Below are 14,101 nucleotides of genomic sequence, written 5' to 3' on the forward strand. Positions count from 1 at the left end.
GAAGGAACACCAAATGTCCCTGAGGTTAGATACTCATTGTGTGGAAATTTTTCTTCACCCTAAGATTGAAAAGGCAATGAGAAGTACAGAAACCTTTGAAACATCTTTTGCCCCTATAAGCGATACTATTGCATTAGAAATGTCCTGTCAGAAACACTGTCAGAGTCATCATTCTAGAGGGCAGTGATAAATGACTGCAAGACATTATGTTAACTGCAAGGAACTCTGGGATTTGAATGGAGAATTTCATTTTCATAGTTTCTCATAGACCAGTGGCAATGAATGCAAAATCAACTTAACAAGTTAAATTCAGAGGCACATTAATGATTGCTTTATACTAAGCTTAACTTTCTATACTGCCTTGGGTTAGACAGCTGTTGTGAAGTCATTGCACAGTAATTTACACAGCATGGTTTTTATCTTTTCAACTTAACATAAAGAAAACTACTAGCCTTTCTGCATTGTCTCAAGTCCTTACAAGATAAGAGAATGTTACACATAAACTCTCTGACTCAATAGTGTGCCTCAACATCAGCTACACAATCCTGTGTGAGTAATCACTTTCTTGACAAGGGAACTTGAGTACATGACATGATTGTACTAACCACCTGGAGCTTCTACTCATAGCCATCCTTGAAAAAGCCTGTTCTAATCTACAATAGTCAGTCACTAATGAAAGACTTCAATTCTTTTCCCAGAAGATATCTTTAGAACTTTTTTAGTTAAGAAAATTACACCCATATATTATCCAGATCAGATGTAATTTCAGTCCTATATCTTTATTCATTCTTTGATCTTGAAAGTTCAGTGATAAGTACTATTGCTTTTTGCTGCTGAAATAGGGTCTACTTGAGTAGTTAGATTTGAGGTTGAGGAGTAAGCCTTGTGTGTAGGGAAAGAATCAAAAACACATGGCCACCATTGTGTCTAGGCAATCCAAACATGTTAGGAACTTTTTAAAAAGAAAGATGCTCACTCCTTGAGATAGAATTATTGTAAACTGCAGGGAAGAGCACAACTAGAACCTAGAAAAGTAAGAAGCCAAATGAAGATATCTAAAAAGGAGATGGAAAGCCCACACTGTCACTAACAGCCTAGGTTTGTCTGGGGTGGAGCTTCCTCCTCTACAGACAGAGATGTAGCTTGTGAGTTCCAGCACAGCATGCTAACATGGCTCTAATATTTTGTCATGCCAGCCTTACTATCTTCAGTAAAGTTTCCTCTGAATATATGTTGTGGAAATCCTTCTAAAATTATCACTCTGACACCAGTGACAGTGATTAAGGATATATCACTGGTGGACCAAAGCTAGGCCAGCTCCTGCAAGACTTTGATCCTGGGTTCAGTTTATATTTTCATTCTATACCCTAAAACCACAATGTAGGATGGGCAACCAAATGAGATTTTACAGAAGCATATAGGGAAGTCAGTGGGTTGTTAGGATAATGGCCCATGCTCCAGCTATTCTCCATGTTGTCCTGTATCAGCGAGCAAGTAAAGTCATGCTTGGCAAATGGGCAGTACAAGCAGTGCTTTAAGCAATCACTAAATATGTCACTAAATCACTGTTGGATAATCGGTCCTTTCTACTTTATTCTACTCCATTTAAGGAAGTCAAGAGGCAGCAATAGTCATGTAATTGTGGCACCCAAGCACTAGATCACCAAGTCACCAAAGAACATGTAGATATTGTTTGGTTACTCTGTGAATTTTCACCCAGGAAGTTCAGGGACACTTCAAGTATATTTTCACCTTGGTCTCCCAGAGAGAAAAGCCTGAAGGTAAATATCCCTCATTTCCAGGTATGCTGCCTTGTTTATGCCCAGTGAGCACCATACGTAGAATGAAAAAGTGCTCATTCCCTCCATGTCACTGCACAGAAAGCTGTCATGAGCTAATTGTCTCAATTTCTAAAATTAGTATGCATGTCCAGTTAGAGCTGCTTCTAGGAACTGCACCTTAGCCGCAGAACATTGCCTTTCAAGCAAGAGCACAATAGGCTGGGTTTTTTCAAAATGATTTCTTATATTTTCAGACAAAGAAGCAGGAAGAAGAGGAGGGCACAACAGACACAGCAACATCCTCTTCCAACAACCAGGAGAAGGATAGCGGAGTGGGACGCACAGACGAGAGTTTGCGGAATGATGAGAGCTCAGAGCAGGAGAATGCTGTTGAGGACCCTCACAGCACATCTCTGAAAAGCAAGAGAGAGCTGGGGCAGAGCCAAGACACCCTAGGAAGCCTTGAGCTTCAGTGCAATGAGAGTTTAGCTGGTGGAGAGTGCTTGGACTCTGACTGTGTCAGTAACCATGAGGTGTGTGAAGGATTCCAGCAGTTATTGGAGCTGAAGATTCGAAACCATGGAGACTATGACCTGTACTACTCAAGTAGCACAATTGAATGCAACCAAGGAGAGCAGGATGGGGTGGAGCATGAGCTACAGATGCTTAATGAAGAACTAAGAAACATTGAGTTGGAGTGCCAGAATATCATGCAGGCTCACAGGCTCCAGAGAGTGACAGACCAATATGGAGACATCTGGGCACTGCATGATGGAGGATTCCGAAATTATAACACCAGCCTGGATACACAAAGGGGGAAACTGGACGATATCATGGAACATCCCGAAAAGTCAGACAAGGACAGCTCAAGCGCATACAATACAGCCGAGAGCTGCAGAAGCACTCCACTAACTATAGACCGGTCTCCTGACAGTTCCCTTCCAAGGATGATCAACCTTGCCAATAAGAAAAACCTGAGACGCACAATGACAACCCATCAGTCCCCTTCCAGACCTAGCACCAAGGAATACACATCTACCAATGTCAAAGCCACCAACGAGGGATGCAGCATTGAAACCCTGGAGAAGAGTCTCGAAAACCACCAGGTTCTGGAGCAGGAGAACACAGGCAATGAATGCACTCCATACCTCTCTCCCTACCACAGCTCTGCCTACAGATATGCCAACATCCCAGCACATGCTCGGCATTATCAAAGCTACATGCAGTTAATTCAACAGAAATCTGCCGTAGAGTATGCCCAGAGTCAGCTCAGCTTGGTGAGCATGTGCAAGGAATCGCAAAAGGGCTCCGAGCCCAAGATGGAATGGAAGGTAAAAATTAGGAGTGATGGGACCCGGTACATAACCAAGAGACCAGTGCGAGACCGAATTCTGAAGGAACGTGCCTTAAAGATCAAGGAGGAGCGGAGTGGCATGACCACAGATGATGACACCATGAGCGAGATGAAGATGGGGCGCTACTGGAGCAAAGAGGAGAGAAAGCAACACCTGGTCCGGGCCAAGGAGCAACGAAGGCGCAGGGAGTTCATGATGAGGAGCCGGCTGGAGTGTTTGAAGGAAAGCCCACAGAGCAGTGGCGAAGGCAAGAAGGAGCTGAGCATCATTGAACTGAGCCACAAAAAGATGATGAAAAAGAGAAACAAGAAAATTTTGGATAACTGGATGACAATCCAAGAACTGATGACCCATGGAGCCAAATCGCCAGATGGCACGAGAGTCCATAATGCTTTCCTGTCGGTGACCACCGTATGACCAGGAGAATGGGACAAGTGGCCTCGGGAGCATGCTACCAGTTTCGGTAGAGTATGATTGCCTCGTTCAATGTGGCATTTTTATATATATTTTGTGACTTTACAGTTCAAATTTTTTGTAAGCAAAAAGACCTGGTACTTTTTAATTTGTTTTTCATATGCTGGTACCTTCTTTGGCTAATTATCTTTCCTTAACTTGTGATATATTCATAGCACACATTTATAGAAAAACACAAAACAATGAAAAAACAAAGGAAAGAAAAAAATCAAAAAATACTAAATATCTAATTAATTTCCTATTTTAATGTATCTATTGTAAGTTAAAATCTGGATTTATTTCTCTAATTTTCTTATTTTCTATTTTAATAATTCAATGCCAAAACATGTCTATGCTTACTTCCTGGCATATTGTATACTAAATCAAATCTTCTACTAAACTACATGCCACATCTTGTCTTATATATGAGGTAATACCCCTCTTAACATCCTGTTGTACATTTAACACATTAATAGCTGTTGTCTTTGTCTCAGTAATGTGTGGGTGGACAATCTTTCCTGTGATATGTAGTGACACTGGTCATGTAGCTAGATAATTATGTTAAATTGTGACAATAAAAAATTAAATTATTGATTATCCGTAAGAAAAGTTATCAAGGACTGTTATTTTCCTTGTCCACTGTGGTTAACATGTTTAGTTGTACATATACTATTAGAAGACTATTAATTGTGAATTACAAATTGTGTACTTTTTCTATCATCTTTTTCTCAATAAAGTTGCTTTGAAACACAACTTACAGGTGATTATATCGCACATTTCTACCTGGAACAAATTATATAATAAATGTGGCAACTCACAATGCTAAACTACCCTTTATGGCCCTCTCTAGGTTGCCTTTTACATGTAAAAGAGCCAAAAAAATATTTGGGGGGGGGGAAGAATGGAAAAAGAATAAACACATCTGTCACATACCCTGAGAGGCTTCAACAATGGGAACTTAACTCTCACAGCTCTGAAAACTACTTAACCATTCAGTTTTGATAGGGTACAATCCAGTCTCTAACACAACATGTTCATTTAATTGATCATTTTTGCAATAATTTTCAACATGTTCAAATTAAATGTCTTATATAACTTCACTAAAGGGTATATTGTTAACTGTCCAGGCAGATTTTAAAAAAGCAAAGAACAAGCTTTTCATCATTTAAACATTTAACCATATTACATGCCAATCATAATGCCTACAGAATGGATGACAATGTAAACTACATCTGCAAAGTTTCATTTAATCCAGTGGTTTGTTTGCCATAATGAGGACACTGTGTCTAAATATTCTGAAGTTAGTTTCCTGCAGGAAAATCTAGAATGATTCACTGTTAGCTCTTGAATCAGTCTTGGGCATTACACTGTACTCAAACCTCCCCACAGCTTGTCCCACTCACGTTTCTGAGACTTCTGTAACAAATCTAATACTTAATTAGAATGGAACAACATACATGTTTTCTTTGGGGAAACTGTTGATTGACAACACATTTTCTTAGCCCGTTAGCATGCACTGTTCTGCACATTATTATTTTCCTGGAAATTTATTCATAAATAAATCACATATATAGGTCTCATTTATGAAGGAACAGCCTTGAATATCCAGTTTTGTAACTCTCTAGTTAAATTCCATTTGAATGACAATAAATACTATTTACCTTAAATTATTTTATGAATTTTTATTTCCCCCTTTGATTCTGATGCTTTCTGTTGCTGTGATTAAACATTCTGACCAAGAGAAACTTAGGAGATGAAAGGGTTTATTTCATATTACACTTCCAAGTCATATCCCACCATTAAAGGAAGTCAGTGCAATAACTTGCTTGCTGCCTGGGTCTCTGGTTCTTTCACTTGCTCAGCTAGATTCCTTATACAGCTCTGGACCACTTGTCCAGGGAATTGTACTACCCACAGTGGGCTTAACTCAAAACAGTCCCTCAAATGCTAATAAAGACAACCATATATATTGGTCTGTTTGCAACTTTCTTCTCCTACCTTTCCATCATTGCATCTTTTTTATTTTATTTCCCTATAATTGAAAAGCTGAACTCAATTTTTAAAATATTAATAATATCAAAGTAAGGAAATTGAAGATTTCCTTGCTTCTTAATTGTAGCCATTGTTAATAGAATTGCAAGACCCTGTACATGCTAAACTAACATTCTACTAGGCTGGTTCTCAGTTCTAGAGTTCATTTTGTCTTAAGGTTTTCTCTAGGAATGTCTGACTCTCCTGAATTCAGTTCTTTCCAACCCAGTACAGAGTGTTCCATATATTCTATTCTATGCAGGACTCAACAGGTACATTTTCCAGAAGAAATGTGTACATTTCCCAGAATTTAATGTTTTGCAAATTACTAGTTTCATTTTCCTTTTAGTAAAGTCAGTATACTTACCAGATTTCTAAAAATGTGATACATTTTTCACATATGTATTTATATAGTTCTACAAGTTGAAATAGCTCCCTTAAAATGTATTGACGATCTTAAGTGTGCCATGCTCTACCTAGGTAAACAAGCTTTGTGATAAGCTTGTTCAGTGATGAATCTGCTGCTAAGTATATTCTTAATTAAATGTGGAATATTTTATTTCAGTTCAAAAGAAATACCTAGATCTAAAGAGGAAAAAATTGTACTTTGGCTTATCTTGAATTTGTATTTTTAATTCTTGCTTTTTATGTTGATATGACAGGATTAGTATTAGGATCCATATAATGAGAGCCTAAGGGAACAGAAGAGTTTAAGTGCAAAGGCTATTTTGTCATCATATTCCAGGAAGGAGGCTACCATTGCTCTCCTGGTTTTCCACACTGTCCTTTTATGACCTACTGTGTGTTGAACATCACTTTTCTGTAGCTGCATCTTGACTTTACCTATGTACTGCTGGCATGTCTACATCGTTCATCTGACTCAACTCAACCTGTTGCTTGTTTTTGCCTCTCTTGAGCATCCTCTCCAGCATTGGCTCTCTGCCTCATACTCTTTATGATGGCAGTGCTGCCCCCTTGTTCTCTGTCACTTGTGGCTCTTACTCTTCAGTTGCTGCTTTCCCTGTTCATTTACAGAGCACTATGACTTCTTTTTTAAAAATGCATAGACTGTTTCCAGTGGTCTTCAGACATCCAGAGACTAGACAGTTATGGTCCTGTGACTGGTTACTCAGGCTTGAACTTCGTCTCCAGATGCTCCCTTTCCATCCTATCCTGCCTGTGGCAGCAGCATCTGCTCTCTAAAATCGTGTTTTCCTCCATGTCTTGGATAACTTCAAAATCTGAGTTCTTGAGACTACTATTGAAGGATTTCTGTGTCTTTCCACCTCATCTCTCACGAATCTCCATGAAGCTTCTAATTCAAACCTCCAATTCAAATGAAAAACCCACGCCTTTGGTGAATAGATTTTCTGATGGTCCCTTTAAACTAACTAAATTTTAATGAGTATGTAATTAAATGTTATGTGTTATTGTTTTCTATTAATTACATCATATTATTTCTGTGAATAATTATCAATTCAACCAACTGCATATATAATAATAATAATGATAGTTCCTATTATTTCTCAATAAAATTAATTGCATCAGACTCACTCTAATTTACTTCTTCTAGGAAAAGAAAACAAAGTAGGTTTCCTAGAAATTCTTGACCTTGCCATTTACAGATTTGTAGAAGTACCAAGAGCGTACCTTTGTTCCACAAAGGAAAACCAAAGTAACAGGGGTAGAGCTGCATTTGAGTGGAATGACTGTAGGAGAACACCAGAAGTATGTGGGAGATAAACTAGAACCTGGTAAAATACAGAGATTGGAGACAGCGGTGTACAAACGGAAAATGGAATACTCTGTCACCTGTCACCCAGCTCCACAGACTGACGGAGGGTATCTCCCCTCCTCATGGATAAGAGTTGAATGGAGCAGATTCCAAAAATGGTATCAGTGTGAATGCTAGCACCACTACATATTGAAAATCTATGCACTCCTCTGGGGCCTGCATCATGATATTATACACAAGCTGAGATTTTCTCATCTTTCCAGAGGCCTTCTTATCACCTCCTAGCAAGTTCCTACTGTGCCAAATCCAGGAGCTATATCAAGAAGGTACAACTTATCTTAATTTAAATTTCTCTAGGGGTGGGAAACCTGCATATCCCAATCTGTGGACCCAGTATTCATTCCAACACATTGGGTATGTAGTAACCCAATTTTGGGGGGCTTCTGTCCCATCCTGCTGGCTAGTCCGTCTGGTCCATGCTTGGAAGGAGGAGTGTGAATTTTGGAATGGCAGGTAGAAAATTTTAAAGATACAAGGGATCAGGAAGGTTGATGTGGTAAGAACAGAGAAGGAGAAAAAGGAAAGAAATTCCTTAAAAGAGGGAGCCATTATGGGCTTAATAAGAAATCTGGCACTAGAGAAATCTCCAGAGATCCACAAGGATGACCCCAACTAAGAATCTAAGCAATAGTGGAGAGGCTCCCTTAAATGTCCTTCCCCTATAATGAGATTGATGACTACCTTAAATGTCAACATAGAGCCTTCATCCAGTAGTTGATGGAAGCAGAAGCAGAGATCCACAGCTAAGCACTAAGTCCAACTCCTGGAATCCAGTTGCAGGGAGGGAGGAGTGATAAGCAAAGGGGTGAAGACCATTTCTGGGGAAACCCACTGAAATAGCTGACCTGAGCAAGTGGGAGCTCACAGACCCCAATCTGACAACTGGGGAACCAGCGTAAGACCGAACCAGGCCCCCTGAACATGGGTGTCATTTTGGAGTGCCTAGGCAGTCTATGGGACCTCTGGCAGTCAAACCAGTATTTATCCCTAGTTCACAAAAGGGCTTCAGGAACCCATTCCCTATGGAGGGATACTCTCTCAGCCTAGATACACGGGGGGGGGGGTAGCGGGGGGGGTAGCAGGGTGGGGGGGGGAGGGCCTAGGTCCTGCCCCAAATGATGTGACAGACTTTTATGATTCCCCCCATGGGAGGCCTCACTCTCCCTGAGAAGTGGATGGGGGGGAGTAGAATGGGGGAGTTGGTGAAGGTAATGGGAGGGAGGACGAGGATGGGAGGGAGAGGGAGCTGGGATTGGTATATAAAATAAGACTGTTTTCAATTTAAATAAAATTAATTTATAAAGAAAAATGTAAAGAGACCAAAGAAAAGACAGAGACAGGATAGAGTCAGGAGGACATTCAACTGCCCATATTTATTGTTCAACGTCTTTTTATACCCCCATCAATCAAAAGAGGGGGAGAAGGCAAAAGACTTCTTTACCAAGATACAAAGAACAAGCAAGTGTAATTACCTTCTCAATACCCAAAACATCAAGTAATTATATCCTGAGTCAAGTAAGTATTCTGTTGTTTAGGCAGGACATGCAGTGACCACACCTTAGGCCAAGTATCCTGTTTCATTTACATCTTAAGCCAGACATCCTTGTTTTCACCTTGGAAAGCAATAACAGGCTAGAACTCCCTGACCTTATGTCAAGATGGAATGGAATCAAATCTGTGGGTTCCCACACTAGTACAGTTGAGGATACCTCATGAACCCAGTTTAGCATTGAAGCATATCTCTGACTTACAGCTACAGAATGCCTTGTACTGTAGTGAACAGGTAGGTATTTCAGCATGGAGAATAATGGAAGGAAAGTACTATCCTCAACACACAGGCTATGAAGCTTGCCTGCTCATCAGGCACATATAGACACATGGCAGCAGCAGGAAGAACATGTGGTCCATCCTGAGATGCTACCACTCCTTTTCTCTACCGTCACACACAGGTGCATCCTGGGATAGTCTTAAGGAAAACAGGAGGCCCAGCTATATCCATTCTGCAAGCACACAGCTGAGACAGTTTGTAAAGAAGCCTTGCTAGTGCTGGCCCTGTCCCACGACCTTCTGAAAGAATCAGAAAAGCCTAGTGATCACTCTGCTCAGCTATGGGAGGCCCAATAGGAATGTTGCCCATCTCTGACCATCAACTCTTTGTTTGCTTCATGGAAGGCACCAGAAAAGGAAGTATCAGAGAAAGAAAAGAGGCCTCTAGAGCAATTTTCTGGCTCTGATGGCATCTTACTATGTCCACTCCTAGCTATTGCCGAGGCACCAGTACCATACAATTTGTGGACTTGTGTTGTTCCACTCAGTCACTCAGCAGCAGCACATAGGAGAACCAAATCACCTCTGCTGCCACACCTACATGATCCCCTAGGATAGGTCAAGCCTAAATCTTATCTGACTACCAGCTGTTACAAAGATTGAGTAAGTGTGACAAAAGAATAGAGACTCTTCCTATAGAGCACTTGACCCATACCATTGCCTGGTAAGAAGACAGTATTTTAGCCCCCACAATACTGGTGCTATTAGTAATGCCACAGAGCCCAATAGATTAAAAAAAGGCAACAGTGCCAAAGATACCTCCATCACCCAATTAGAGGCTATATTACCATTTCAGGTATAAACACATAGTATGGATTTCACATACAATGCTATCTACATCACACCTGCCTAAACTACTTCCATGCTTCCAATCTTGGATGGCCAACAGAAACAGAACACACTGTATACAAACTCACCAATGAGAGGCAAAGAAACAACCAGAGACTGTACTTCACGTCCAACTGGAAATAATGCCAACATTTCCTAAAGCACCAATGCTTTCAGACACGTAGAGAGGTCTACTTACTCAGAAGAACATAAAGTGGCAGTGGCAGCTGATCTACCACATGTACAAATTTCAACATAGGAACACAAGAAATATTTTTAATTGGGTCATATGATTATCACAAAAAGGTCAGAACTCTTAAGTTACAGACAGCAATGCATTTCAAATGGATGAGAGACCTGAAAGAGAACTCAAAGAATGGTTTTTTTTAAAAAGCCATTGATGGCTAAGATCTAAGTGAGTGGAGATAAACCATTCACTGAAATTGATAATAAAATGCAGATCCAGCGGAGAAATGCCTGTTTTGAAACAGACCCATATAGAAATTGAAAGTTCAATAATTCAAATGAAAAACTCAGTGGAAAGCCTAGAGATATAGTAGATCAAACAGAATAAAGAATATCTGACAGTGAAGATGGGTCTTTTAAAATTTCTTATTCAAGTAGGGGGAAAAAAAAAACAGGCAAAGAAAGAAAGAATGAAGAAAGCGCTCAGTATCTTTGGGATACCACCATTCAGTGATCAAACACCTACATCATCCAAAGGCTGTGAAATAAAGGTTAGCACATAAGAGAGAGAAAGAAAAAAAGCTACTAGTGTAGTAACAGCAGAGGGATTCTATAATTCTGAAACTACATAGACACCAGCATTCTAAGGTCACTGAACCCCAAATATACACAACCAGAGATTCTCATGGTGGCATGACTATTAAGGGGATAATGAACAACTTTCTAGTTGGTTTTAAGACCTGTTACATAAAAGGAAACTTCTGCCTGGTACTGTAAACATGTCAAGGCCTAATGAATGTGCTGGTTACATGTCCTCGGGGGGAAGGAACCATTTTTGCTAAATGGATATGTTGTCCCACTATCCTGTGCAAGACAAAGACAGCATTGTGAGATCTGTGAAGGTAGTTCTAAGACATATTGAAGGATAATTCCATTAAGAAATGACTCCACTACAAACAGCCTCCAGGTCAGGGGACATAACATGATGCATTCTAACCCACAAGGAAAATAACTGCCAAACAAGAATCCACTACCCAAAATTGAATGAGAAATAAAGACTTGAGATTAATAAAAATGGAACTGATTTATGACCATCAGCACAGCCTTACAAAATATACTGACAGGAAATATGACTACCGTAGTAAATGAGTGGTAATTATCTTACAAGGATATGGGAAAGTATCGGTGCTGCTCCCAGCAGCCATAGGAGATCAAATGGCATTTACATACAGGATGCTGCTTGTCTTCCTACATGTTGTGTGTCAGGGGTCTCCAAAAGTCCCTCCCCTAAAACAGCACAGGCTATGCTATTTTCCTCGGTCATCCTCCAGCTAGATGGCGTGATATACATTTATTTTGGTAAATTGCCATATGCAATTAAGTACACTGAAAAGGTACTTCTAGAGGCAGTTTCCCTCCCCAACTCTTCAGATACAACCATGTTATCTCAAAGTGCCCTCAAAGGCCTTTGTTTGGAGATGACCCCTTAATATAAAAGAACAACAGAAGACTCCAAGAGTAAAAACACCATGTCCTTACAAACAGCTAGAAGATAAACCTGTTTCTGACAGACTCTATTATTATGTATCCAATTATATAAAATTTCCTATGGCAGGAAGGAGAAGAAAGAAGTTCAGCCATAGGAAGCATATTCGTGGAGGATAAAACTCATTCTAGGATTCCAGCCGACTGCCTCAATTTCCCCAATTGGTTTCTAAAGATGTTCATAAGACCCTGATTTTGATGGTGTTAACTTTCTGCTTACTTGTTCTTTTTTAGGGGAAAGCCCCATCCAATGGGACACTAATATATATTCTAGAAACTTCATCTTGAATTCCTATCTGACTGCTCCAGTGGGGTTTACCCAGTTGGTTTCTGTCGCATGTCTTGAGTACCTGCATGTCTTGAGTACCTGACTTGATGTTCTACTATCTGTTGCTTCTATCTCCCAGTTGCTACTTATTCTCTTTTGTTTGCTATGTTAAGTGTGGCTATCATAGACCATCCCATGGACTCTACAAAATATATGGTATACCTTACTGTTGAAGACATCACACACTTTGGTGCAAAATATAAAGAAATAAACTTGGAACTATTATAATGATCTGCCAAGTAGGACGAACCTACTGGTAAAATGGTGGCATGACTATTAAGAGGATAATGAACAAATTTCTAGTTGGTTTTAAGACCTGTTACATAAAAGGAAACTCCTGCCTGGTACTATAAACTTGTCAAGGCCTAATGAATGTGCTGGTCACATGTCCTCGGGGGGGAAGGAACCATTTTTGCTAAATGGATATGTTGTCCTACTATCGTGTATTTGTAACTATAGATTGGCATTACACTCAGCCCTCATCAGAGATACTTTTTGCAGTGGTGGGTAGTTACACTCATAACTGGTCCAACTACTGATAAGTGACTACTGAGTGTCTGGCCCTAAGTGGGACATCTACAGCACCCCTTTGGAGACTCAGAGAACATCATGAAATAGGGGATGGGAAGAATATAAGAGCCTCAGATGGGGAACAGATCCTTAGAAATGAATCAAGAAAGACATGGACAGATTTAGATGACCCCTCCAGGAAGGCATCACCCTACATGTGGAGTGGGGGGGTAAGGATGGGAGGGTGGGTGGGGGACATGGGAGGGTAGAAAAGAGGGAGGGAGGGAGGGACGAAGAGAGAACTAGGATCGATATATAAAATAAGAATAAATAAATAAGAAAGACATGGAAATTTTCTAAAATTTCTTTAAATAATAATGAGGGATAGAAACACTATATGCATTTCCTGTGAAATGTATCAAAAGCACTATTCACTGTAAGTTCACACTTACTGTTGCCTATATTAAAAAAATAAAATGATTTCAATTCTGTAGATATAGCTCAGGGATACAGTATTGTCTAGCACATGCAACCTGTTCTCTCTCTCCCCTTCTTCCCCTCTCTCCATCTCCCCCTCTTTCCTTTCCCTTCCTCTCCTCCCCCAGAGCTAACACTCATACTCCTCATGTATAAATCACAGCATGTCTGAGGGTCATGCCATCTGCACAGATTTTGGGCTATGTTTCACACTTCCTTATCTTTCTAAACCCCTCACACCCTACACTATCAACTGCAGTTTTCCATTAGCATTTTCAGAGGAAGGGCTCTTACTTCCTTATGAGGAGAGGTCTGATGCTGAGACCAATATTAGTTTGTGTGTGTGTGTGTGTGTGTGTGTGTGTGTGTGTGTGTGTGTGTGTGCTCCATGTGTGTGTTGGATGCCCTGAGGGACTAGAAGAAAGTACTGGGTCCGCTGAAATGTGGAATTATAGATGGTTGTCACATGAGTGCTCTAATTCAAATCCAGGTGCTCTGCAAGGGCAGCAAGTGCTCTTAAGCACCTGGTGAACCACCTCGCCAGACTCCTATTTTATTAGATTTTTAAAAGTTTAGAGTAGGACTAGAGAGTTGGCTCAGGTTCAATCCCTAAACCCACATAGTGGCTTACAACAACTCTAGCCCATGGGGTTCTGATGCTTTCTTCTGACCTCTGCAGGAAGCAGGCACCACAGTGGTACACATGCATACATGTGAAATATTATTTGTGTGTGTGTGTGTGTGTGTGTGTGTGTGTGAGACATGATGACTTGTGAGAGTTGATTCTCCCTTAAATCTTGTGGGTCTTGGTGATCCATTTCTGGTTGTTAGGCTCAACATCAAGTATCCTTATCCAGGAAGCCCACTAGGAGGAGAAACAACATTTTCACAGGGCCAGCAAAGACCATCAGAATAGATATTTACATTATGATTCATAACAGTAGCAAAATCACACTTAAAAGGTAGCAATGAGAATCATTTTATG

At 40.3% G+C, this 14,101-nt stretch overlaps 1 protein-coding gene across 1 annotated transcript in view; it reads left to right on the plus strand.

Moving 5' to 3' along the window:
• Pdzrn4 (PDZ domain containing ring finger 4) overlaps window positions 1-3,787 on the plus strand; it is a 149,035-nt gene extending 145,248 nt beyond the window's left edge. The window contains exon 8 of the mRNA XM_051189702.1: window positions 2,036-3,787. Coding sequence (XP_051045659.1) covers window positions 2,036-3,553 — 1,518 coding nt within the window. The 3' untranslated portion in view covers window positions 3,554-3,787. The remainder of the gene's footprint in view (window positions 1-2,035) is intronic.
• The last annotated feature ends 10,314 nt before the right edge of the window (window positions 3,788-14,101 follow it).

Source organism: Phodopus roborovskii, unplaced genomic scaffold (assembly GCF_943737965.1).
Source record: "Phodopus roborovskii unplaced genomic scaffold, PHOROB, whole genome shotgun sequence".
NCBI lineage: Eukaryota > Metazoa > Chordata > Mammalia > Rodentia > Cricetidae > Phodopus > Phodopus roborovskii.